This window comes from Nerophis ophidion, linkage group LG15 (assembly GCF_033978795.1).
Source record: "Nerophis ophidion isolate RoL-2023_Sa linkage group LG15, RoL_Noph_v1.0, whole genome shotgun sequence".
NCBI classification, from domain to species: Eukaryota; Metazoa; Chordata; class Actinopteri; order Syngnathiformes; family Syngnathidae; genus Nerophis; species Nerophis ophidion.
Window position 1 is genome coordinate 6,270,687 of NC_084625.1, and position 26,076 is coordinate 6,296,762.

At 39.1% G+C, this 26,076-nt stretch overlaps 2 protein-coding genes across 7 annotated transcripts in view; both read left to right on the plus strand.

Annotated features, from left to right (window-relative positions):
* LOC133569139 (E3 ubiquitin-protein ligase RNF31-like) overlaps window positions 1-13,682 on the plus strand; it is a 74,989-nt gene extending 61,307 nt beyond the window's left edge. For 2 of the 3 annotated variants that reach the window (XM_061921313.1, XM_061921315.1), the window contains exon 24: window positions 7,054-13,682. In XM_061921313.1, coding sequence (XP_061777297.1) covers window positions 7,054-7,101 — 48 coding nt within the window. In that variant the 3' untranslated portion in view covers window positions 7,102-13,682. The remainder of the gene's footprint in view (window positions 1-7,053) is intronic. The other variant, XR_009809762.1, reaches the window with a different exon arrangement.
* The window catches only part of irf9 (interferon regulatory factor 9), a 60,377-nt gene continuing 47,622 nt past the window's right edge, over window positions 13,322-26,076 (plus strand). For 3 of the 4 annotated variants that reach the window (XR_009809764.1, XR_009809763.1, XM_061921316.1), the window contains exons 1-2: window positions 21,638-21,887; window positions 22,111-22,195. Coding sequence is in view for 2 of the 4 variants with exons in the window: in XM_061921316.1 (XP_061777300.1) it covers window positions 22,139-22,195 (57 nt within the window). In the remaining 2 variants the exon portion in view is untranslated. Of the gene's footprint in view, window positions 13,462-21,637; window positions 21,888-22,110; window positions 22,196-26,076 lie in introns of those variants that run through there. The other variant, XM_061921317.1, reaches the window with a different exon arrangement.

Here is a 26,076-nt window from a genome sequence, read left to right on the forward strand (position 1 = left end):
CCTGAGGGTTGCAGGTTCGCTTCCCACCTATTGACATCCACTTTCAACTTCATCTGGGAATGGCATCAAGTTAGTTACAAACCCCGTTTCATATGAGTTGCTGATATTTTTAAAGGCCTACTGAAAGCCACAACTAGCGACCACGCAGTTTAATAGTTTATATATCAATGATGAAATATTAACATTGCAACTCATGCCAATACGGCCTTTTTAGTTTACTAAATTGCAATTTAAAATTTCCCGGCGGAAGTATCATGCTAAAACGTCGCGGTATGATGACTTGTGCGCGTGACGTCACGCTTTGCAGCGGACATTTTGTTCCAGCACCGTTCCCAGCTCTAAGTCGTCTGTTTTCATCGCATAATTCCACGGTATTATGGACATCTGTGTCGCTGAATCTTTTGCAATTTGTTCAATGAATAATGGAGACGTCAAAGAAGAAAGCTGTAGGTGGGAAGCGGCATGGCGTAGTGGGTAGAGCGGCTATACCAGAAACCTGAGGGTCGCAGGTTCGCTTCCCACCTATTGACATCCACTTTCAACTTCATCTGGGAATGGCATCAAGTTAGTTACAAACCCCGTTTCATATGAGTTGCTGATATTTTTAAAGGCCTACTGAAAGCCACAACTAGCGACCACGCAGTTTAATAGTTTATATATCAATGATGAAATATTAACATTGCAACACATGCCAATACGGCCGCTTTAGTTTACTAAATTGCAATTTTAAATTTCCCGGCGGAAGTATCATGCTAAAACGTCGCGGTATGATGACGTGTGCGCGTGACGTCACGCTTTGCAGCGGACATTTTGTTCCAGCACCGTTCCCAGCTCTAAGTCGTCTCTTTTCATCGCATAATTCCACGGTATTATGGACGTCTGTGTCGCTGAATCTTTTGCAATTTGTTCAATGAATAATGGAGACGTCAAAGAAGAAAGCTGTAGGTGGGAAGCGGCGTGGCGTAGTGGGTAGAGCGGCTATACCAGAAACCTGAGGGTTGCAGGTTCGCTTCCCACCTATTGACATCCACTTTCAACTTCATCTGGGAATGGCATCAAGTTAGTTACAAACCCCGTTTCATATGAGTTGCTGATATTTTTAAAGGCCTACTGAAAGCCACAACTAGCGACCACGCAGTTTAATAGTTTATATATCAATGATGAAATATTAACATTGCAACACATGCCAATACGGCCGCTTTAGTTTACTAAATTGCAATTTTAAATTTCCCGGCGGAAGTACCATGCTAAAACGTCGCGGTATGATGACGTGTGCGCGTGACGTCACGCTTTGTAGCGGACATTTTGTTCCAGCACCGTTCCCAGCTATAAGTCGTCTCTTTTCATCGCATAATTCCACGGTATTATGGACATCTGTGTCGCTGAATCTTTTGCAATTTGTTCAATGAATAATGGAGACGTCAAAGAAGAAAGCTGTAGGTGGGAAGCGGCATGGCGTAGTGGGTAGAGCGGCTATACCAGAAACCTGAGGGTTGCAGGTTCGCTTCCCACCTATTGACATCCACTTTCAACTTCATCTGGGAATGGCATCAAGTTAGTTACAACCCCCGTTTCATATGAGTTGCTGATATTTTTAAAGGCCTACTGAAAGCCACAACTAGCGACCACGCAGTCTGATAGTTTATATATCAATGATGAAATATTAACATTGCAACACATGCCAATACGGCCGCTTTAGTTTACTAAATTGCAATTTTAAATTTCCCGGCGGAAGTATCATGCTAAAACGTCGCGGTATGATGACGTGTGCGCGTGACGTGACGCTTTGCAGCGGACATTTTGTTCCAGCACCGTTCCCAGCTCTAAGTCGTCTCTTTTCATCGCATAATTCCACGGTATTATGGACATCTGTGTCGCTGAATCTTTTGCAATTTGTTCAATGAATAATGGAGACGTCAAAGAAGAAAGCTGTAGGTGGGAAGCGGCATGGCGTAGTGGGTAGAGCGGCTATACCAGAAACCTGAGGGTTGCAGGTTCGCTTCCCACCTATTGACATCCACTTTCAACTTCATCTGGGAATGGCATCAAGTTAGTTACAAACCTCGTTTCATATGAGTTGCTGATATCTTTAAAGACCTACTGAAAGCCACAACTACCAACCACGCAGTCTGATAGTTTATATATCAATGATGAAATATTAACATTGCAACACATGCCAATACGGCCTTTTTAGTTTACTTAATTGCAATTTTAAATTTCCCCGCGGAAGTATCATGCTAAAACGTCGCGGTATGATGACGTGTGCGCTTGACGTCACGCTTTGCAGTGGACATTTTGTTCCAGCACCGTTCCCAGCTCTAAGTCGTCTCTTTTCATCGCATAATTCCACGGTATTATGGACATCTGTGTCGCTGAATCTTTTGCAATTTGTTCAATGAATAATGGAGACGTCAAAGAAGAAAGCTGTAAGTGGGAAGCGGCATGGCGTAGTGGGTAGAGCGGCTATACCAGAAACCTGAGGGTTGCAGGTTCGCTTCCCACCTATTGACATCCACTTTCAACTTCATCTGGGAATGGCATCAAGTTAGTTACAAACCCCGTTTCATATGAGTTGCTGATATTTTTAAAGGCCTACTGAAAGCCACTACTACCAACCACGCAGTCTGATAGTTTATATATCAATGATGAAATATTAACATTGCAACACATGCCAATACTAAATTGCAATTTAAAATTTCCCCGCGGAAGTATCATGCTAAAACGTCGCGGTATGATGACGTGTGCGCGTGACGTCACGCTTTGCAGCGGACATTTTGTTCCAGCACCGTTCCCAGCTCTAAGTCGTCTCTTTTCATCGCATAATTCCACGGTATTCTGGACGTCTGTGTCGCTGAATCTTTTGCAATTTGTTCAATGAATAATGGAGACGTCAAAGAAGAAAGCTGTAAGTGGGAAGCGGCATGGCGTAGTGGGTAGAGCGGCTATACCAGAAACCTGAGGGTTGCAGGTTCGCTTCCCACCTATTGACATCCACTTTCAACTTCATCTGGAAACGGCATCAAGTTAGTTACAAACCCCGTTTCATATGAGTTGCTGATATTTTTAAAGGCCTACTGAAAGCCACTACTAGCGACCACGCAGTTTAATAGTTTATATATCAATGATTAAATATTAACATTGCAACACATGCCAATACGGCCTTTTTAGTTTACTAAATTGCAATTTAAAATTTCCCGGCGGAAGTATCATGCTAAAACGTCGCGGTATGATGACGTGTGCGCGTGACGTCACGCTTTGTAGCGGACATTTTGTTCCAGCACCGTTCCCAGCTCTAAGTCGTCTCTTTTCATCGCATAATTCCACGGTATTATGGACATCTGTGTCGCTGAATCTTTTGCAATTTGTTCAATGAATAATGGAGACGTCAAAGAAGAAAGCTGTAAGTGGGAAGCGGCATGGCGTAGTGGGTAGAGCGGCTATACCAGAAACCTGAGTGTCGCAGGTTCGCTTCCCACCTATTGACATCCACTTTCAACTTCATCTGGGAATGGCATCAAGTTAGTTACAAACCCCGTTTCATATGAGTTGCTGATATTTTTAAAGGCCTACTGAAAGCCACTACTACCGACCACGCAGTTTAATAGTTTATATATCAATGATGAAATATTGACATTGCAACACATGCCAATACTAAATTGCAATTTAAAATTTCCCCGCGGAAGTATCATGCTAAAACGTCGCGGTATGATGACGTGTGCGCGTGACGTCACGCTTTGCAGCGGACATTTTGTTCCAGCACCGTTCCCAGCTCTAAGTCGTCTCTTTTCATCGCATAATTCCACGGTATTATGGACATCTGTGTCGCTGAATCTTTTGCAATTTGTTCAATGAATAATGGAGACGTCAAAGAAGAAAGCTGTAAGTGGGAAGCGGCATGGCGTAGTGGGTAGAGCGGCTATACCAGAAACCTGAGGGTTGCAGGTTCGCTTCCCACCAATTGACATCCAAAACGCTGCCGTTGTGTCCTTGGGCAGGACACTTCACCCTTTGCCCCCGGTGCCGCTCACACTGGTGAATGAATGATGAATAAATGATAGGTGGTAGGCGCAAACTGGCAGTCTACCCCAGGGCAGCTGTGGCTACAGATGTAGCTTACCACCACCAGGTGTGAATGAATGATGGGTTCCCACTTCTCTGTGAGCGCTTTGAGTATATAACAATAGAAAAGCGCGATATAAATCTAATCCATTATTATTATTATTATTGTGTTGCGGCCGCCTTTGGCAACACAAACACAGCCGGTGTTTCGTTGTTTACATTCCCGAAAGATGACGGTGGAGCTTTACTATGGAACAGTTTGGGGCGGTATACTCGGTTGGTAGAGCGGCCGTGCCAGCAACTTGAGGGTTCCAGGTTCGATCCCCGCTTCCGCCGTCCTAGTCACTGCCGTTGTGTCCTTGGGCAAGACACTTAACCCACCTGCTCCCGGTGCCACCCACACTGCTTTAAATGTAACTTAGATATTGGGTTTCACTATGTAAAGCGCTTTGAGTCACTAGAGAAAAAGCGCTATATAAATCAATCAATGTTTACTTATATAGCCCTGAATCACTAGTGTCTCAAAGGGCTGCACAAACCACTACGACATCCTCGGTAGGCCCACATAAGGCCAAGGAAAACTCCCACCCAGTGGGGATGTCAATGTGAATGACTATGAGAAACCTTGGAGAGGAGGAAAGCAATGGATGTCGAGCGGGTCTAACATGATACTGTGAAAGTTCTAATTCACTTCGCTTCACAACAGAGCGGTCAAGCCAACATGGTTCCCTACCACATGTCAAACGGCAGGTTTCGGTGCGAAAATGGTGGTATTAAGTCGGCTCTTACCGTAGACATGAGCGGAGAGCTTGCGTCGTTCCTCCTGCGCCTGTCAGAGAGGCAGCTGCGGACTCTCTTGCCTCCTCCCACCGGCCACCCCCGACCGTCGGATGCTTCCACCGTGGAGGAGGGGGAAAACAAGAAAAAAATCTCAGCCCGGCCGCCTTCGCCTCGTCGAGAAACGTGGCTTCCCTTGGAGACACTGGCGGTCACCACACCCCTCCGGCTTTTTTTTTTTCATCCTGTTGTGCCAAATTCCGTTGACAAAAGTGCCAGGTTTACGCACACTTTTACTATCGGATTGGACCACACACTCAAAGTACAGTGTATTATTCAGCGATCATTGGTAGAGTTGGTAGAGTGGCCGTGTCAGCAACTTGAGGGTTGCCGGTTCGATTCCCGCTTCCGCCATCCTAGTCACTGCCGTTGTGTCCTTGGGCAAGACACTTTACCCACCTGCTCCCAGTGCCACCGACACTGGTTTAAATGTCACTTAGATATTGGGTTTCACTATGTGAAGCGCTTTGAGTCACTAGAGAAAAAGCGCTATATAAATCAATCAATGTTTACTTATATAGCCCTGAATCACTAGTGTCTCAAAGGGCTGCACAAACCACTACGACATCCTCGGTAGGCCCACATAAGGGCAAGGAAAACTCCCACCCAGTGGGGATGTCAATGTGAATGACTATGAGAAACCTTGGAGAGGAGGAAAGCAATGGATGTCGAGCGGGTCTAACATGATACTGTGAAAGTTCTAATTCACTTCACTTCACAACAGAGCGGTCAAGCGAACATGGTTCCCGACCACATGTCAAACGGCAGGTTTCGGTGAGAAAGTGGTGGTAATAAGTCGGCTCTTACCGTAGACATGAGCGGAGAGCTTGCGTCGTTCCTCCTGCGCCTGTCAGAGAGGCAGCTGCGGACTCTCTTGCCTCCTCCCGCCGGCCACACCGACCGTCGGATGCTTCCACCGTGGAGGAGGAGGAAAACAAAACAAAAATCTCAGCCCGGCCGCCTTCGCCTCGTCGAGAAACGTGGCTTCCCTTGGAGACACTGGCGGTCACCACACCCCTCCGGCTTTTTTTTTTCATCCTGCTGTGCCAAATTCCGTTGACAAAAGTGCCAGGTTTACGCACACTTTTACTATCGGATTGGACCACACACTCAAAGTACAGTGTATTATTCAGCGATCATTGGTAGAGTTGGTAGAGTGGCCGTGCCAGCAACTTGAGGGTTGCAGGTTCGATCCCCGCTTCCGCCATCCTAGTCACTGCCGTTGTGTCCTTGGGCAAGACACTTTACCCACCTGCTCCCAGTGCCACCCACACTGGTTTAAATGTAACTTAGATATTGGGTGTCACTATGTAAAGCGCTTTGAGTCACTTGAGAAAAAGCGCTATATAAATAGAATTCACTTCACAATTCACTTCGAAAGATCGTGTTTCAAAGAGGGTCCCTTGCGAAGGGCAGAGATGGGCATGGTGCTGAAGAAAGGTGCGGGGCCGACCTTCAGGTTGTACAGGTACGACCATATAATAAAGATAAGGGATTTTCAGAATTATCCTAGTAAATGTGTCTAATAACATCTAAATCGCTCCCACTGTATAGTCCTTTTTTTTTTGTAGTCCTTCACTCTCACTTTCCTCATCCACGAATCTTTCATCCCTCGCTCAAATTAATGGGGAAATCGTCGCTTTCTCGGTCCGAATCGCTCTCGCTGCTGGTGGCCATGATTGTAAACAATGTTCAGATGTGAGGGAGCTCTACAACCCGTGACGTCACGCGCAACATCGTCTGCTACTTCCTGTACAGGCAAGGCTTTTTTATTAGCAACCAAAAGTTGCGAATTTTATCGTCGATGTTCTCTAGCTAAATCCTTTCAGCAAAAAATATGGCAATATCGGGAAATGATGAAGTACGACACATAGAATAGAGCTGCTGTTCCCGTTTAAATAAGAACATCTCATTTCAGTAGGCCTTTAAAGACCTACAAAAAAAAGCACAATTCAAAGATCCTCTATATGGAGGAAAATGCTGGTCAAAGATCATCCACGCCTTTTTTAAGGACCTGCTGTTAGTTTTTGATACTGGCAGGAAACACTGGAAGTCACAGATTAGACTCTCAAGGCAGCTGCTCAACAGAAAATATGTCAACCAGTGAGAATGTTGCAGAAAAACTCAAAAGTGTTGTACCTGGATCCTCTCTTACAGAAACTGATGGAAGTTCCCCTCGGTGAAAAGGTTCCCCGAAACAAATAAAAGAAGAGCAGAATATCTACTAGCGGCACCAGGGGTGTCCAAACTTTTCCCACTGAGGCCCTGAAAAATCAAGGCAGGCGGGGGGGGCCGTTTTGATATTTCTCATTTTCAAAAACAATACAATATTTTTTCAACCTTTAGGACTTCAAGTATGGTCTCGGCGACCCAGAAAGGGCCTCAGTCAAGTAAATGTTTTTTTTAAAGTCATAGATTTTTTATTTGATGCGTAAATCTCTACATCAAACTAAGTTCTGTGCGGATAGGAAGTATATTTTGAAGTTTTACTACTTTTTTGCCAGTACTCTGTTTTTATGGCAAAAACAAAAAATATGCAATACTTTCCTCCAAAGGTGGAATATTTGATGTGAATTAAAAATTGGTCAATAATTCATCAAATTGATTTTAATTCATTATTATGTTTTGACAAATGACAAGTTAGAAATAAAATTATCGGGAATACAAAAAAGCCCAATTCATAAAAGTGTTAAAAATAAATAATTCTAGATCAAGTTGAGAACGATCAGTCGCTTTTCGTTATGTTTTCATGTTTGTTTTATGCCTTTTTTTGTCAAAAATAACTTTGTTTTTATATGGCAAACACAAAATATGCAATATTTTCGCCTCAAAGTATTTCAAAGTGAAATATTTGATGTCAAGTAAGTGAATATTTGATGTGAAATAATAACAGCCTGACATAGGTCAATAATTCATGACGTAGATTTTACTTCATTATTATGTTTTGACAAATGACAAGTTAAAAATAAAATTATTGGGAATGCAAAAAGGCCCAACTCATAAAAGTGTTAAAAATAAATAATTCCAGATCAAGTTGAGAACTATCAGTCGGTTTTCGTTATTTTTTCATGTTTGTTTTATGCCTTTTTTGTCAAAAATAACTTTGTTTTTATATGGCAAACACAAATATGCAATATTTTCCCGCAAAATATTTCAAAGCTGAATATTTGTTGTCAAGTAAGTGGAATATTTGATGTGAAATAATAACAGCCTGAAATAGGTCAATAATTCATAAGGTAGATTTTACTTCATTATTATGTTTTGACAAATGACAAGTTAAAAATAAAATTATTGGGAATGCAAAAAGGCCCAATTCATAAAAGTGTTAAGATAAATATTTTTAGATGAAGTTGAGAACAATCAGTCGGTTTTTGATATTTTTTCATATTTGTTTTATGCCTTTTTTTGTCCCAAAAAAACACTTTATTTTTGATATGGCAAACACAAAATACACAATATTTTCCCCTCGAAATATTTCAAAGTGGAATATTTCATGTCAATTAAGTGGAATATTTGATGTGAAATAATAACAGCCTGAAATAGGTAAAAAATTCATAAGGTAGATTTTAATTCATTATTATGTTTTGACAAATGACAAGTTAAAAATAAAATTATTGGGAATGCAAAAAGGCCCAACTCATAAAAGTGTTGAAAATAAATAATTCTAGAAAAGTTGAGAACCATCAGTCGCTTTTCGTTATTTTTTTCATGTTTGTTTTATGCCTTTTTTGTCAAAAATAACTTTGTTTTTGTATGGCAAACACAAAATATGCAATATTTTATCCTCAAAGTATTTCAAAGTGAAATATTTGATGTCAAGTGGAATATTTGATGTGAAATAATAACAGCCTGAAAAAGGTCAATAATTCATGACGTAGATTTTACTTCATTATTATGTTTTGACAAATGACAAGTTGAAAATAAAATTATTGGGAATACAAAAAGGCCCAACTCATAAAAGTGTAAAAATAAATATTTCTAGATCAAGTTGAGAACAATCAGTCAGTTTTTGTTATTTTTTCATGTTTGTTTTTTGCCTTTTTGTCAAAAAAGACCTTTATTTTTGATATGAAAAACACAAAATATGCAATATTTCCCCTCTCACATTTCAAAATGAAATATTTGATGTCAAGTAAGTGGAATATTTGATGTGAAATAACAGCCTGAAAAAGGTCAATAATTCATGACGTAGATTTTACTTCATTATTATGTTTGACAAATGACAAGTTAAAAATAAAATTATTGGGAATGCAAAAAGGCCCAACTCATAAAAGTGTTGAAAATAAATAATTCTAGAAAAGTTGAGAACTATCAGTTGGTTTTCGTTATTTTTTCATGTTTGTTTTATACCTTCTTTGTCAAAAAAAACCTTTGTTTTTATATGGCAAACACAAAATATGCAATATTTTAACCCTCAAAATATTTCAAAGTGAAATATTTGATGTCAAGTAAGTGGAATATTTGATGTGAAATAATTACAACCTGAAATAGGTCAATAATTCATGACGTAGATTTTACTTCATTATTATGTTTTGACAAATGACAAGTTGAAAATAAAATTATTGGGAATACAAAAAGGCCCAACTCATAAAGTGTTAAAAATAAATATTTCTAGATCAAGTTGAGAACAATCAGTCAGTTTTTGTTATTTTTTCATGTTTGTTTTTTGCCTTTTTGTCAAAAAGACTTTATTTTGATATGAAAAACACAAAATATGCAATATTTCCCCCTCACATTTCAAAATGAAATATTTGATGTCAAGTAAGTGGAATATTTGATGTGAAATAATAACAGCCTGAAAAAGGTCAATAATTCATGACGTAGATTTTACTTCATTATTATGTTTTGACAAATGACAAGTTAAAAATAAAATTATTGGGAATGCAAAAAGGCCCAACTCATAAAAGTGTTGAAAATAAATAATTCTAGAAAAGTTGAGAACTATCAGTCGGTTTTCGTTATTTTTTCATGTTTGTTTTATACCTTCTTTGTCAAAAAAAACCCTTTGTTTTGATATGGCAAACACAAAATATGCAATATTTTACCCTCAAAATATTTCAAAGTGGAATATTTGATGTCAAGTAAGTGGAATATTTGATGTGAATTAAATACAACCTGACATAGGTCAATAATTCGTAACGTAGATTTTACTTCATTATTATGTTTTGACAAATGACAAGTTGAAAATAAAATTATTGGGAATACAAAAAGGCCCAACTCATAAAAGTGTTAAAAATAAATAATTCCAGATCAAGTTGAGAACTATCAGTCGGTTTTCGTTATTTTTTCATGTTTGTTTTATGCCTTTTTTGTCAAAAATAACTTTGTTTTTATATGGCAAACACAAAATATGCAATATTTTCCCGCAAAATATTTCAAAGCTGAATATTTGTTGTCAAGTAAGTGGAATATTTGATGTGAAATAATAACAGCCTGAAATAGGTCAATAATTCATAAGGTAGATTTTACTTCATTATTATGTTTTGACAAATGACAAGTTAAAAATAAAATTATTGGGAATGCAAAAAGGCCCAATTCATAAAAGTGTTAAGAATAAATATTTTTAGATGAAGTTGAGAACAATCAGTCGGTTTTTGATATTTTTTCATATTTGTTTTATGCCTTTTTTTGTCCCAAAAAAACACTTTATTTTTGATATGGCAAACACAAAATACACAATATTTTCCCCTCGAAATATTTCAAAGTGGAATATTTCATGTCAATTAAGTGGAATATTTGATGTGAATTAAATACAACCTGACATAGGTCAATAATTCATAAGGTAGATTTTACTTCATTATTATGTTTTGACAAATGACAAGTTAAAAATACAATTATTGGGAATGCAAAAAGGCCCAACTCTTAAAAGTGTTAAAAATAAATATTTATGTATTTTTCTCTCTAAATGAAGTTGAGAACTATCTGTCGGTTTTCATTATTTTTTCATGTTTGTTTTTCACCATTTTTGTCAAAAAATACTGTATTTTTATATGGCAAATATGCAATATTTTCCCTTTAAAGTATTTCAAAGTGAAACATTTGATGTCAAGTAAGTGGAATATTTGATGTGAAATAATAACAGCCTGAAATAGGTCAATAATTCGTAATGTAGATTTTACTTCATTATTATGTTTTGACAAATGACAAGTTAAAAATAAAATTATTGGGAATGCAAAAAGGCCCAACTCATAAAAGTGTTAAGGATAAATATTTCTAGATGAAGTTGAGAACCATCAGTCGGTTTTTGTTATTTTTTCCATTTTGTTTTATGCCTTTTTGTCAAAAAAGACTTTATTTTTAATTTGGCAAACATAAAATATGCAATATTTTCCCCGCAAAATATTTCAAAGCTGAATATTTGTTGTCAAGTAAGTGGAATATTTGATGTGAAATAATAACAGCCTGAAGTAGGTCAATAATTCATGACGTAGATTTTACTTCATTATTATGTTTTGACAAATGACAAGTTGAAAATGAAATTATTGGGAATGCAAAAAGGCCCAACTAATAAAAGTGTTAAAAATACATAATTCTAGATCAAGTTGAGAACTATCAGTCGGTTTTCGTTATTTTTTCATATTTGTTTTATGCCTTTTTTGTCAAAAAAAACAAAACACTTTATTTTTGATATGGCAAACACAAAATATGCAATATTTTCCGCTCATAATATTTCAAAATGAAATATTTGATGTCAAGTAAGTGGAATATTTGATGTGAAATAATAACAACCTGACATAGGTCAATAATTAGTAACGTAGATTTTACTTCATTATTATGTTTTGACAAATGACAAGTTAAAAATAAAATTATTGGGCATACAAAAAGGCCCAATTCATAAAAGTGTTAAAAATAAATAATTCTAGAAAAGTTGAGAACCATCAGTCGGTTTTCGTTATTTTTTTCACGTTTGTTTTATGCCTTTTTTGTCAAAAATAACTTTGTTTTTATATGGCAAACACAAAATATGCAATATTTTCGCCTCAAAGTATTTCAAAGTGAAATATTTGATGTCAAGTGGAATATTTGATGTGAAATAATAACAGCCTGAAATAGGTCAATAATTCATGACGTAGATTTTAATTCATTATTATGTTTTGACAAATGACAAGTTAAAAATAAAATTATTGGCAATACAAAAAGGCCCAACTCATAAAAGTGTTAAAAATAAATAATTCTAGATCAAGTTGAGAACTATCAGTCGGTTTTTGTTATTTTTTCATGTTTGTTTTATGCCTTTTTGTCAAAAAAGACTTTATTTTTGATATGGAAAACACAAAATATGCAATATTTTCTCCTCAAAGTATTTCAAAGTGAAATATTTGATGTCAAGTAAGTGGAATATTTGATGTGAAATAATAACAGCCTGAAAAAGGTCAATAATTCATGACGTAGATTTTAATTCATTATTATGTTTTGACAAATGACAAGTTGAAAATAAAATTATTGGGAATGCAAAAAGGCCCAACTCATAAAAGTGTTAAAAATAAATATTTCTAGATGAAGTTGAGAACTATCAGTCGGCTTTCGTTATTTTTTCATGTTTGTTTTATGCCTTTTGTGTCAAAAATAACTTTGTTTTGATATGACAAACACAAAATATGCAATATTTTCGCCTCAAAGTATTTCAAAGTGAAATATTTGATGTCAAGTGGAATATTTGATGTGAAATAATAACAGCCTGAAGTAGGTCAATAATTCGTAATGTAGATTTTAATTCATTATTATGTTTTGACAAATGACAAGTTAAAAATAAAATAATTGGGAATGCAAAAAGGGCCAATTCATGAAAGTGTTAAAAATAAATAATTCCAGATCAATTTGAGAACTATCAGTCGGTTTTCGTTATTTTTTCATGTTTGTTTTATGCCTTTTTTGTCAAAAAAAACCTTTGTTTTTATATGGCAAACACAAAATATGCAATATTTTCCCGCAAAATATTTCAAAGCTGAATATTTGTTGTCAAGTAAGTGGAATATTTGATGTGAAATAATAACAGCCTGAAAAAGGTCAATAATTCATGACGTAGATTTTAATTCATTATTATGTTTTGACAAATGACAAGTTAAAAATAAAATTATTGGCAATACAAAAAGGCCCAACTCATAAAAGTGTTGAAAATAAATATTTATGTATTTTTCTCTCTAAATGAAGTTGTTTTTCACCATTTTTGTCAAAAAATACTGTATTTTTATATGGCCAATATGCAATATTTTCCCTTTAAAGTATTTCAAAGTGAAACATTTGATGTCAAGTAATACTTTGAAGATGTCAATCATTCACACCAACATTGATTTTGATGACTTTTTTTTTTTTCCGCACTGACATCTATAAAGAAAAAAACCTTGTGTCATTAGAGTCAACATTTGCAACTTTTTCTCGTCGCATTTCACCTTCTTGCTCTTTTATTTCCATAGAATGTGGCGTGGGCCCTTTAAATAATGTCAGACTTTGGACACCCCTGTTATAAACACTGATAATAGATCAAGCATGTTGCAATGTTCAACTGGAGAGGGGATAGAGAAGCCCTTCTCTCCTATCACCTTCTGTCTGCTATGGCGGGTACAAGTAAGTACAAAAAAAAAAAAAAATCATATTTTGTCTGAATTCTGTTTTGCTGAATACATTTTGTATTCCAACCATGTCCTGTTCCTGTATTTCTCTCTCATTTGATTCTAAATGGCACTTTTGACAATCACTATTTAAACCTATTCTTGTTCATTTTCACTGGCATGTTTAAGCTTTGCCGCCGGTGAAGAGCAATAAACGTCTACACGTTTCGCTTCTTATGTTCTCTCGTTATTATTTTTAATGTTTTTTTTCTATATACTATATATATGTATGTCAGGTTCAAACACTGATCAATTCGATTAAACAGACAAGAAGCAAGGAACCATGCAGAGACAGGGTTCAATTTAGCTCATGAGGAGAACGCATGGAGCTGCGCACTTTGTCACAGTCTCGCCCTACACTCTAAGATTCAGCTCCCGCGTCCCTCTATTTATTCAGGAGTTCCACGGTCAACATCACTGAGGCCGTCTCTAAAAGGAGTGGTCACGTATATTATGCAAAGCAGGCCCAGTACGCACAATACGTGACGGAATGTGCTGGGGGCCTTGTGATTTCGCCTCGTCTGCATGTTGTCTTATCTTTGTTGAGGTCATTGAAGTCCTTGGCGGTTACAGTACGTGACCACTCCTTTTAGAGACGGCCTCAGTGATGTTGACTGTGGAACTCCTGAATAAATAGAGGGATGCGGGAGCTGAATCTTAGAGCGTGGGGCGAGACAGTGACTAAGTGTGCAGCTCCATGCGTTCTCCTCATGAGCTAAATTGAATTGGTTATCTCCATGGTTCCTTGCTTCTTGTCTGTTTCATAGATGAGGTCATTGAAGTCCTTGGCTGTTACAGTACGTGACCACTCCTTTTAGAGGCGGCCTCAGTGATGTTGACTGTGGAACTCCTGAATAAATAGAGGGACGCGGGAGCTGAATCTTAGAGCGTGGGGCGAGACAGTGACTAAGTGTGCAGATCCATGCGTTCTCCTCATGAGCTAAATTGAATTTGTTATCTGCATGGTTCCTTGCTTCTTGTCTGTTTAATAGATGAGGTCATTGAAGTCCTTGGCTGTTACAGTACGTGACCACTCCTTTTAGAGACGGCCTCAGTGATGTTGACTGTGGAACTCCTGAATAAATAGAGGGACGCGGGAGCGGAAGCTTAGAGCGTGGGGCGAGACAGTGACTAAGTGTGCAGCTCCATACGTTCTCCTCATGAGCTAAATTGAATTTGTTATCTGCATGGTTCCTTGCTTCTTGTCTGTTTCATAGATGAGGTCATTGAAGTCCTTGGCTGTTACAGTACGTGACCACTCCTTTTAGAGACGGCCTCAGTGATGTTGACTGTGGAACTCCTGAATAAATAGAGGGACGCGGGAGCTGAATCTTAGATCGTGGGGCAAGACTGTGACTAAGTGTGCAGCTCCATGCGTTCTCCTCATGAGCTAAATTGAATTTGTTATCTGCATCGTTCCTTGCTTCTTGTCTGTTTAATAGATGAGGTCATTGAAGTCCTTGGCTGTTACAGTACGTGACCACTCCTTTTAGAGGCGGCCTCAGTAATGTTGAGTGTGGAACTCCTGAATAAATAGAGGGACGCGGGAGCTGAATCTTAGAGCGTGGGGAGAGACTGTGACTAAGTGTGCAGCTCCATGCGTTCTCCTCATGAGCTAAATTGAATTGGTTATCTGCATGGTTCCTTGCTTCTTGTCTGTTTAATAGATGAGGTCATTGAAGTCCTTGGCTGTTACAGTACGTGACCACTCCTTTTAGAGACGGCCTCAGTGATGTTGACTGTGGAACTCCTGAATAAATAGAGGGACGCGGGAGCTGAATCTTAGAGCGTGGGGCGACACAGTGACTAAGTGTGCAGCTCCATGCGTTCTCCTCATGAGCTAAATTGAATTTGTTATCTGCATGGTTCCTTGCTTCTTGTCTGTTTAATAGATGAGGTCATTGAAGTCCTTGGCTGTTACAGTACGTGACCATGCCTTTTAGAGACGGCCTCAGTGATGTTGACTGTGGAACTCCTGAATAAATAGAGGGACGCGGGAGCTGAATCTTATAGCGTGGGGCGAGACAGTGACTAAGTGTGCAGCTCCATGCGTTCTCCTCATGAGCTAAATTGAATTTGTTATCTGCATGGTTCCTTGCTTCTTGTCTGTTTAATAGATGAGGTCATTGAAGTCCTTGGCTGTTACAGTACGTGACCACTCCTTTTAGAGGCGGCCTCAGTGATGTTGACTGTGGAACTCCTGAATAAATAGAGGGATGCGGGAGCTGAATCTTAGAGCGTGGGGGGGAGACAGTGACTAAGTGTGCAGCTCCATGCGTTCTCCTCATGAGCTAAATTGAATTTGTTATCTGCATGGTTCCTTGCTTCTTGTCTGTTTAATAGATGAGGTCAATGAAGTCCTTGGCTGTTACAGTACGTGACCATTCCTTTTAGAGACGGCCTCATTGATGTTGACTGTGGAACTCCTGAATAAATAGAGGGACGCGGGAGCTGAAGCTTAGAGCGTGGGGCGAGACAGTGACTAAGTGTGCAGCTCCATGCGTTCTCCTCATGAGCTAAATTGAATTGGTTATTTGCATGGTTCCTTGCTTCTTGTCTGTTTAATAGATGAGGTCATTGAAGTCCTTGGCTGTTACAGTACGTGACCATTCCTTTTAGAGACGGCCTCATTGATGTTGACTGTGGAACTCCTGAATAAATAGAGGGACGCGGGAGCTGAATCTTAGAGCGTGGGACGAGACAGTGACTAAGTGTGCAGCTCCATGCGTTCTCCTCATGAGCTAAATTGAATTTATCTGCATGGTTCCTTGCTTCTTGTCTGTTTAATAGATGTCATCTGTGTTTGAACCTGACATGTGCGTGCGTGCGTATATGTATATACAGAAATACTTGAAAATATATACACACCCCCCATCTCCCGAATTCGTAGGTCTCAAGGTTGGCAAGTATGACAATGACCCCAAACACACGTCAAAAGTGGTAAAGGAATGGCTAAATCAGGCTAGAATCAAGGTTTTAGAATGGCCTTCTCAAAGTCTTGACTTAAAGGTGTGGACAATGCTGAAGAAACAAGTCCATGTCAGAAAACCAACAAATTTAGCTAAACTGCACCAATTTTGTCAAGAGGAGTGGTCAAAAATTGAGAGAGAAGCTAGTGAATGGCTACCAAAAGTGCTTTATTGCAGTGAAACTTGTAACCAAATATTAACGTTGCTGTATGTATACTTTTGATCCAACACATTTTCAGTAGAGCCATAATAAATTCATAAAAGAACCAAAACTTCATGAATGTTTTTTGTGACCAACAAGTATGTGCTCCAATCACTCTATCACAAAACAAATAAGAGTTGTAGAAATGATTGTAAACTCAAGACAGCCATGACATTATGTTCTTTACAAGTGTATGTACACTTTTGACCAGGACTTTTTTTGTGTGAATATACGTGACCACTCCTTTTAGAGACGGCCTCAGTGATGTTGACTGTGGAACTCCTGAATAATAAGAGGGACGCCGGAGCTGAATCTTAGAGCGTAGGGTGAGACAGTGACTAAGTGTGCAGCTCCATGCGTTCTCCTCATGAGCTAAATTGAATTTGTTATCTGCATGGTTCCTTGCTTTTTGTCTGTTTAATAGATGTCATCTGTGTTTGAACCTGACACGTGTGTGTGTGTGTGTGTGTGTGTGTGTGTGTGTGTGTGTGTGCGCGTGTGTGCGTGTGTATATATATATATATAGATATATATATATAATATATATACAGAAATACTTTGATTGATTGATTGATTGATATTGCACAGTTCAGTACATTTTCCGTACAATTGACCACTAAATGGTAACACCCGAATACGTTTATCAACTTGTTTAAGTCGGGCTCCACGCTAATCAAAATATATACACACCCCCCATCTCCCGAATTCAGAGGTCTCAAGGTTGGCAAGTATGACAATGACCCCAAACACACGTCAAAAGTGGTAAAGGAATGGCTAAATCAGGTATAGGATGGTCTTCTCAAAGTCTTGACTTAAACGTGTGGACAATGCTGAAGAAACAAGTCCATGTCTGAAAACCAACAAATTTAGCTGAACAGCATGAATTTTGTCAAGAGGAATGGTTTAAAAATTCAAACAGAAGCTTGTGGATGGCTACCAAAAGCGCCTTATTGCAGTGAAACTTGTAACCAAATATTAACAGAAGAGTTGTAGAAATGATAGGAAACTCAACACAGCCATGACATTATTTTCTTTACAAGTGTACAGGTGCTGATCATATTATTAGAATATCATGAAAAAGTTGATTTATTTCATTAATTCCATTTAGAAAGTCAAGCTTGTAGAATGTATACATTCATTCCAAACAGTGATACATTTCAAGTGTTTTTTTTGCCAAAAAGGAGATGATTATAGCTGACAAACAATGAAAACCCTAAATTCAACATCTCAGAAAATTAGAATATGGTGAAAAGTTCAGATATTGAAGACACCTGGTGCCACACTCTAATTAGCTAACTAACTCAAAACACCTGGAAAAGCCTTTAAATGGTCTCTCGTTTTGATTCTGTATGACACACAATCATGGGGAAGACTGCTGACTTGACAACTGTCCAAAAGATGACCATTGATACTTTAAAGAAGGAGGGCAAGACACAAAAGGTCATTGTGATTCTTTTTTTTTTTTCCTAAGAGAAGCTACAGTCGTGGGCAAAAGTTTACACACACTTGTAAATGACATAATGTCCTGGCTGTCTTGACTTTCTAATCATTTCTAAAACTTTTTTTATGTGATACTGGAGCACATACTTGTTGGTCACAAAAAACATTCATGAAGTTTGGTTCTTTTAGGAATTTATTATGGGTCTATAGGGGTGTAACGGTGCGGTTTCGGTTCGTTTCGGAGGTGTACCGAACGAGTTTCCACACGGCAATTTAAGTAGCGTACCGCGCGTTGTGTAAACAATGCACACCGAGGCACAACACACGGCATGCTAGCAGCGACCGGGCTACGATCAACTGACCAGACCTCCTCTTTTCACCGGATATGTCCTCTTTTGCGGGGCTGTCCGGGTGGAGTTTCTTAAATGCCTCAAATGTCCGGCGTTTTAAGTTAGGGTTGCGTGTATTTTCAATGTAATGGGGCGGCATAGTTCGGTTGGTAGAGTGGCCGTGCCAGCAACTTGAGGGTTGCAGGTTCCATTCCCGCTTGTGCCATCCTAGTTACTGCCGTTGTGTCCTTGGGCAAGACACTTTACCCACCTGCTCCCAGCGCCACCCACACTGGTTTAAATGTAACTTAGATATTGGGTGTCACTATGTAAAGCGCTTTGAGTCACTTGAGAAAAGTGCTATATAAATATAATTCACAAATTGCCAAAGAGGTTGGATGTTCCCAGAGCTCTGTGTCCAAGCACATTAATAGAGAGGCGAAAATGTGGTAGAAAAAAGTGTAAGAGCAAAAGGGATAACCGCGCTCTGGAGAGGATTGTCAAACAAAACCGGGGAGATCCACAAAGAGTGGACTGCAGCTGGAGTCAGAGCTTCAAGAACCACCACGCACCGACGTATGCAAGATATGGGCTTCAGCTGTCAGCCACTCTTGAATAAGAGACAACGTCAAAAGCCTCTCGCCTGGGCTCAAGACAAAAAGGACTGGACTGCTGCTGAGTGGTCCAAAGTTATGTTTTCAGATGAAAGTAAATGTTGTATCTCCTTTGGAAATCAAGGTCCCAGAGTCTGGAGAAAGACAGGCGAGGCACAGAATCCCCTTTGCCTGAAGTCCAGTGTCAAATTTCCACAATGGGTAATGGTCTGGGGTGCCATGTCATCTGCTGGTGTTGGTCCACTGTTTCCTGAGGTCTAGGGTCAATGCAGCAGTCTACCAGGAAGTTTTAGAACACTTTATTCTGCCTGCCGCGGACCAAGTTTATGGAGGTGAAGATTTCATTTTCCAACATGACTTGGCACCTGCACACAGTGCCAAATCTACCAGTACTTGGTTTAAGGACCATGGTATCCCTGTTCTAGATTGGCCTGCAAACTCACCTGACGTTAAACCCATAGAAAAGCTATGTGGTATTGTGAAGCAGAAGATGCCAGATGCCAGACCCAACAATGCTGAAGAGCTGAAGGCCACTATTAAAGCAAGCTGGGCTCTCATAACACCTGAGGAGTGCAACAGACTGGTCGACTTTATACCACGCCGTATTGCTGCAGCAATTCGGGCAAAAAGGAGCTGCAACTAAGTATTGATTGCCGTACATGCTGAAACTTTCCATGTTCATACTTTTCACTTGGCCCACATTTCTAAAAAATATTTTTTGGTACTAGTCCTAACTAATCTAATTTTTTGAGATACTGAATTTGGGTTTTTTAGTAATTGTCAGTACTAATCATCAAAATTTAAAGAAATAAACATTTCAATCAATCAATCAATGTTTACTTATATAGCCCTAAATCACTAGTGTCTCAAAGGGCTGCACAAACTACTACGACATCCTCGGTAGGCCCACATAAGGGCAAGGAAAACTCACACCCAGTGGGACATCGGTGACAATAATGACCCAGTGGGACGTCGGTGACAATGATGACTATGAGAACCTTGGAGAGGAGGAAAGCAATGGATGTCGAGCGGGTCTAACATGATACTGTGAAAGTTCAATCCATAATGGATCCAACACAGTCGCAAGAGTCCAGTCCAAAGCGAATCCAACACAGCAGCGAGAGTCCCGTTCACAGCGGAGCCAGCAGGAAACCATCCCAAGCGGAGGCGGATCAGCAGCGCAGAGAAGTCCCCAGCCGATACACAGGCAAGCAGTACATGGGCACCGGATCGGACCGGACCCCCTCCACAAGGGAGAGTGGGACATAGGAGAAAAAGAAAAGAAACGGCAGATCAACTGGTCTAAAAAGGGAGTCTATTTAAAGGCTAGAGTAAACAAATGAGTTTTAAGGTGAGACTTAAATGCTTCTACTGAGGTGGCATCTCGAACTGTTACCGGGAGGGCATTCCAGAGTACTGGAGCCCGAACGGAAAACGCTCTATAGCCCGCAGACTTTTTTGGGGCTTTAGGAATCACTAATAAGCCGGAGTCCTTTGAACGCAGATTTCTTGCCGGGACATATGGTACAATACAATCGGCAAGATAGGATGGAGCTAGACCGTGTAGTATTTTATACGTAAGTAGTAAAACCTTAAAGTCACATCTTAAGTGCGCAGGAAGCCAGTGCAGGTGAGCCAGTATAGGTGTATATATAGGTATATATGTATATAAGTATATACAGTATAGGTGTATATATAGGTATATATGTATATAAGTATATACAGTATAGGTGTATATATAGGTATATATGTATATAAGTATATACAGTATAGGTGTATATATAGGTATATATGTATATAAGTATATACAGTATAGGTGTATATATAGGTATATATGTATATAAGTATATACAGTATAGGTGTATATATAGGTATATATGTATATAAGTATATACAGTATAGGTGTATATATAGGTATATATGTATATAAGTATATACAGTACAGGCGTAATATGATCAAACTTTCTTGTACTTGTCAAAAGTCTAGCAGCCGCATTTTGTACCAACTGAAATCTTTTAATGCTAGACATGGGGAGACCCGAAAATAATACGTTACAGTAATCGAGGCGAGACGTAACAAACGCATGGATAATGATCTCAGCGTCTTTAGTGGACAGAATGGAGCGAATTTTAGCGATATTACGGAGATGAAAGAAGGCCATTTTAGTAACGCTTTTAATGTGCGACTCAAAGGAGAGAGTTGGGTGGAAGATAATACCCAGATTTTTTACCGAGTCACCTTGTTTTATTATTTGGTTGTCAAATGTTAAAGTTGTATTATTAAATAGAGGTCGGTGTCTAGCAGGACCGATAATCAGCATTTCCGTTTTTTTGGCGTTGAGTTGCAAAAAGTTAGCGGACATCCATTGTTTAATTTCATTAAGACACGCCTCCAGCTGACTACAATCCGGCGTGTTGGTCAGCTTTAGGGGCATGTAGAGTTGGGTGTCATCAGCATAACAGTGAAAGCTAACACCGTATTTGCGTATGATGTCACCTAGCGGCAGCATGTAGATGCTGAAGAGTGCAGGGCCATTTCAAATATATCACTATGTGTGTAATGAATTGATATATGTAAGTTTCACCTTCTGAATATAATTACTGAAATAAATCAACTTTTGCATGATATTCTAATAATATGAACAGGGACTGTATTTGTGTGAACCGCAGTGCGATCTGTCGCCCCCTGGTGGCCGGCGCGCACCCCATTTCTCCATAGTCACGTGATTTCTAGGAAAGGCGGTTTTCACAGCGAGCGCGTTCACGCCCATCAGAGACTCAGTCGAGCGCGCGCAGCCGACGGGGACGCACACGGAGCTCCAACCGAGGTAAAACAGACTTAAATCCACTTCTTTATTTATCCCACTCGCGGCGTGACATTAGCAGCGCAGTCCGCGCGGTTGTCGACTAAACTGTTGGGATTGTCGCTGTGACGACGAGGGAGTTTAATGGCGGCCGGACGAGGCGGTCATTTTAAACACTCTTGTGTGTACACACGGAGGGAAGTAATGTCGCAGTTTTGATGACTTCTTTGACCTGTTTGTGTGTTAGGAGTTCACGGGAGGACTTTGCGCTGACCATGGCCCGCGGCAAGACGCGCTGCACCCGCAAACTCTGCGCCTGGATGGTCCAACAGGTGAGGGCAGATGGGACGTTCGCGAATGAAGCGATCTTTTTAACACACACACAAATTAAAATACAGACTGACAAGCGGACTCCACGATGAGAATCAAAGAAAACAAATATTTCACTCTCAACCTTCCTCTTGTGTTAGCTTTCTGTTACCATCTCTTATGTTAGCGGGTCGGTTTTGACCAGAGGTGGGTAGAGTAGCCAGAAATTGTACTCAAGTAAGAGTACTGTTACTTTAGAGATTTACTACTCAAGTAAAAGTAAGGAGTAGTCACCCAAATATTTACTTGAGTAAAAGTAAAAAGTATCCATCCATCCATCCATCTTCTTCCGCTTATCCGAGGTCGGGTCGCGGGGGCAACAGCCTAAGCAGGGAAACCCAGACTTCCCTCTCCCCAGCCACTTCGTCTAGCTCTTCCCGGGGGATCCCGAGGCGTTCCCAGGCCAGCCGGGAGACATAGTCTTCCCAACGTGTCCTGGGTCTTCCCCGTGGCCTCCTACCGGTTGGACGTGCCCTAAACACCTCCCTAGGGAGGCGTTCGGGTGGCATCCTGACCAGATGCCCGAACCACCTCATCTGGCTCCTCTCCATGTGGAGGAGCAGCGGCTTTACTTTGAGTTCCTCCCGGATGGAAGAGCTTCTCACCCTATCTCTAAGGGAGAGACCCGCCACCCGGGTAAAAAGTAAAAAGTATGTCGTGAAAAAACTACTCAAGTACTGAGTAACTGATGAGTAACCTGTTCGTTTAATAATCACGGCAACAAATAATGCACAAAAACATAAAAATAGCAATGAGCAAATTCATAGCCAGGAATATCTCTTAAGCAACTAAAACAATAACATATATTAAATAATAATACATTAAAATAAAAAAAATAAGGCAAATTGAGCCACAATAACTTAGCAGCACCATAGGCTCAGTAGGCATTTATTGATTGATTGATTGATTGATTGATTGTTTGATTGAAACTTGTATTAGTAGATTGCACAGTACAGTACATATTCCCTACAATTGACCACTAAATGGTAACACCCCAATAAGTTTTTCAACATTAATCAATTACTTAATAAATGACCAAGTCGATGTCATCTACCTCATATATACATACACACATATATCATATATATATATTTACATATGTTTTTTATTTTGCCGTTTTTGTTGACATGTTAAAGGTGTTTTAATGAATATACATGCATGTTTAACATATAGATTCCTATCTTTCATGAAGACAAGAATATAAGTTGGTGTATTACCTGATTCTGATGACTTACATTGATTGGAATCAGACAGTAAAGTGCTGATAACGTCCACGTTTTCAAATGGAGGAGAAAAAAAGTTCCTCCTTCCTGTCTAATACCACATGAAAGTCGTTGGTTTTTGGCATCTTATTTGTCCAGCTTCCATATTGGTTTTTATACACTTTACAAGAAATACGTTGGCGGCAAACTCCGTAGCGTGCTCGCTTGTTTGCGTTGGGTTTCGGAGACTCTTATTTTGTTAGCGCAGGCGCGATGGAGCAGCACTTTTATTGTGAAGACAGGAACTGTGCGATCAGTCTTTAGGCTTTTGACGGGAAGTACGGTTGAAATAAAGTATTTTTTTCCTTTACACTTTTGATTGATTGATTGAAACGTTTATTAGTAGATTGCACAGTACAGTACATATTCTGCACAATTGACCACTAAATGGTAACACCCCAATAAGTTTTTCAACATTAATCAATTACTTAATAAATGACCAAGTCGATGTCATCTACCTCATATATACATATACATACATATCATATATATATATATATATGTGTTTTTTATTTTGCCGTTTTTGTTGACATGTTAAAGGTGTTTTAATGAATATACATGCATGTTTAACATATAGATTCCTATCTTTCATGAAGACAATAATATAAGTTGGTGTATTACCTGATTCTGATGACTTGCATTGATTGGAATCAGACAGTATAGTGCTGATAATGTCCACGTTTTCAAATGGAGGAGAAAAAAAGTTCCTCTTTTCTGTCTAATACCACATGAAAGTCGTTGGTTTTTGGCATCTTATTTGTCCAGCTTCCATATTGGTTTTCATACACTTTACAAGAAATACGTTGGCGGCAAACTCCGTAGCTTGCTAGTTTGTTTGCGCCGACTTTCGGAGACTCTTATTTTGTTAGCGCAGGCGCGATGGAGCGGCACTTTTATTGTGAAGACAGGAACTGTGCGATCAGTCTTTAGGCTTTTGACGGGAAGTACGGTTGAAATAAAGTATTTTTTCCTTTACACTTTTGATTGATTGATTGATTGAAACGTTTATTAGTAGATTGCACAGTTCAGTACATATTCCCTACAATTGACCACTAAATGGTAACACCCCAATAAGTTTTTCAACTTTTTAGGTCGGGTTCGACGTGTGACGGTCACGTGACCGCCTGGTTTTGTTTGATTGGTCCAACGTCAGCAGTGACTGCATGTGATTGGTGAAACGCAGGCCTGCGTAGTTCCTACTTTGAATGCGTGTCTGACAAAATCAAAACAAACAAAGCGTGCATTAACAGATCGATAAAAAAAAAAAGTAGCGAGTAACGAGCTGATTGTAGATAAATGGAGCGGAGTAAAAGTAGCGTTTCCTCTTTATAAATATACTCAAAAGTAAAAGTATGTTGCATAAAAACTACTCGTGGAAGTACAATTTATCCCAAAAGTTACTCAAGTAGATGTAACGGAGTTTTGACCCATGTCTTAAATCAGCTGTAAAATACACTAAAAACAATTATCTATCATCCAATTTGTTTCTCGTCTCTTGGTTACCTCGTTAGGTTTCCTTATCCATGAAAATATTGGTTTTAATATTTTTGGTGTGGGCCATTGGGCCTTTTTTTTGTCAGTATACCCCTCGATTTCAATTGAAAAAAAATAGTAAAACGAACCTCAAGAGAATCGTATAAACAAAAAAAAAGGTTGTTGTGTTAACCTGACCATAACTGACGGGTATTAGAACACATCTCTTAAATACATTTCTTTTATATATTTTTTCATTTTAATCATTTTAACATAGTAACAACTCTATACTGAATTGACCTCAAATGTCTGGACATTTTAGTTTTTAAATGCATAAAAGAACCACATAAATTTTGTTTGTTTTTGTACTGGATAACAAGGTAAAATGAGAATCCACTAAAGCTCACATGATTGGGAGAGGAGCTGGCCGTCAGTGTGTTCAGTTTTGGCCCTACTTAGTGCTTTATAGTCTTGTTTTTCTAGCTGGGTCGAAACCGACCCTAACAACACCAAGGTCATAATTTCAACCAGAGCATTTTATAATTTAGTAAAACAAAAAAAACAAGTTAGAACCACATAAATTCTGTTTGTTTTTGTACTGGATAACAAGGTAAAATGAGAATCCACTAAAGCTCACATGATTGGGAGAGGAGCTGGCCGTCAGTGTGTTCAGTTTTGGCCCTACTTAGTGCTTTATAGTCTTATTTTTATAGCTGGGTCGAAACCGACCCTAACAACACCAAGGTCATAATTTCATCCAGAGCATTTTATAATTTAGTGAAACAAAAAAAACAAGTTAGAACCACATAAGTTTTGTTTGTTTTTGTACTGGATAACAAGGTAAAATGAGAATCCACTAAAGCTCACATGATTGGGAGAGGAGCTGGCCGTCATTGTGTTCAGTTTTGGCCCTACTTAGTGCTTTATAGTCGTATTTTTATAACTGGGTCGAAACCGACCCTAACAACACCAAGGTCATAATTTCGACCAGAGCATTTTATAATTTAGTGAAACAAAAAAAACAAGCTAGAACCACATAAATTTTGTTTGTTTTTGTACAGGATAACAAGGTAAAATGAGAATCCACTAAAGCTCACATGATTGGGAGA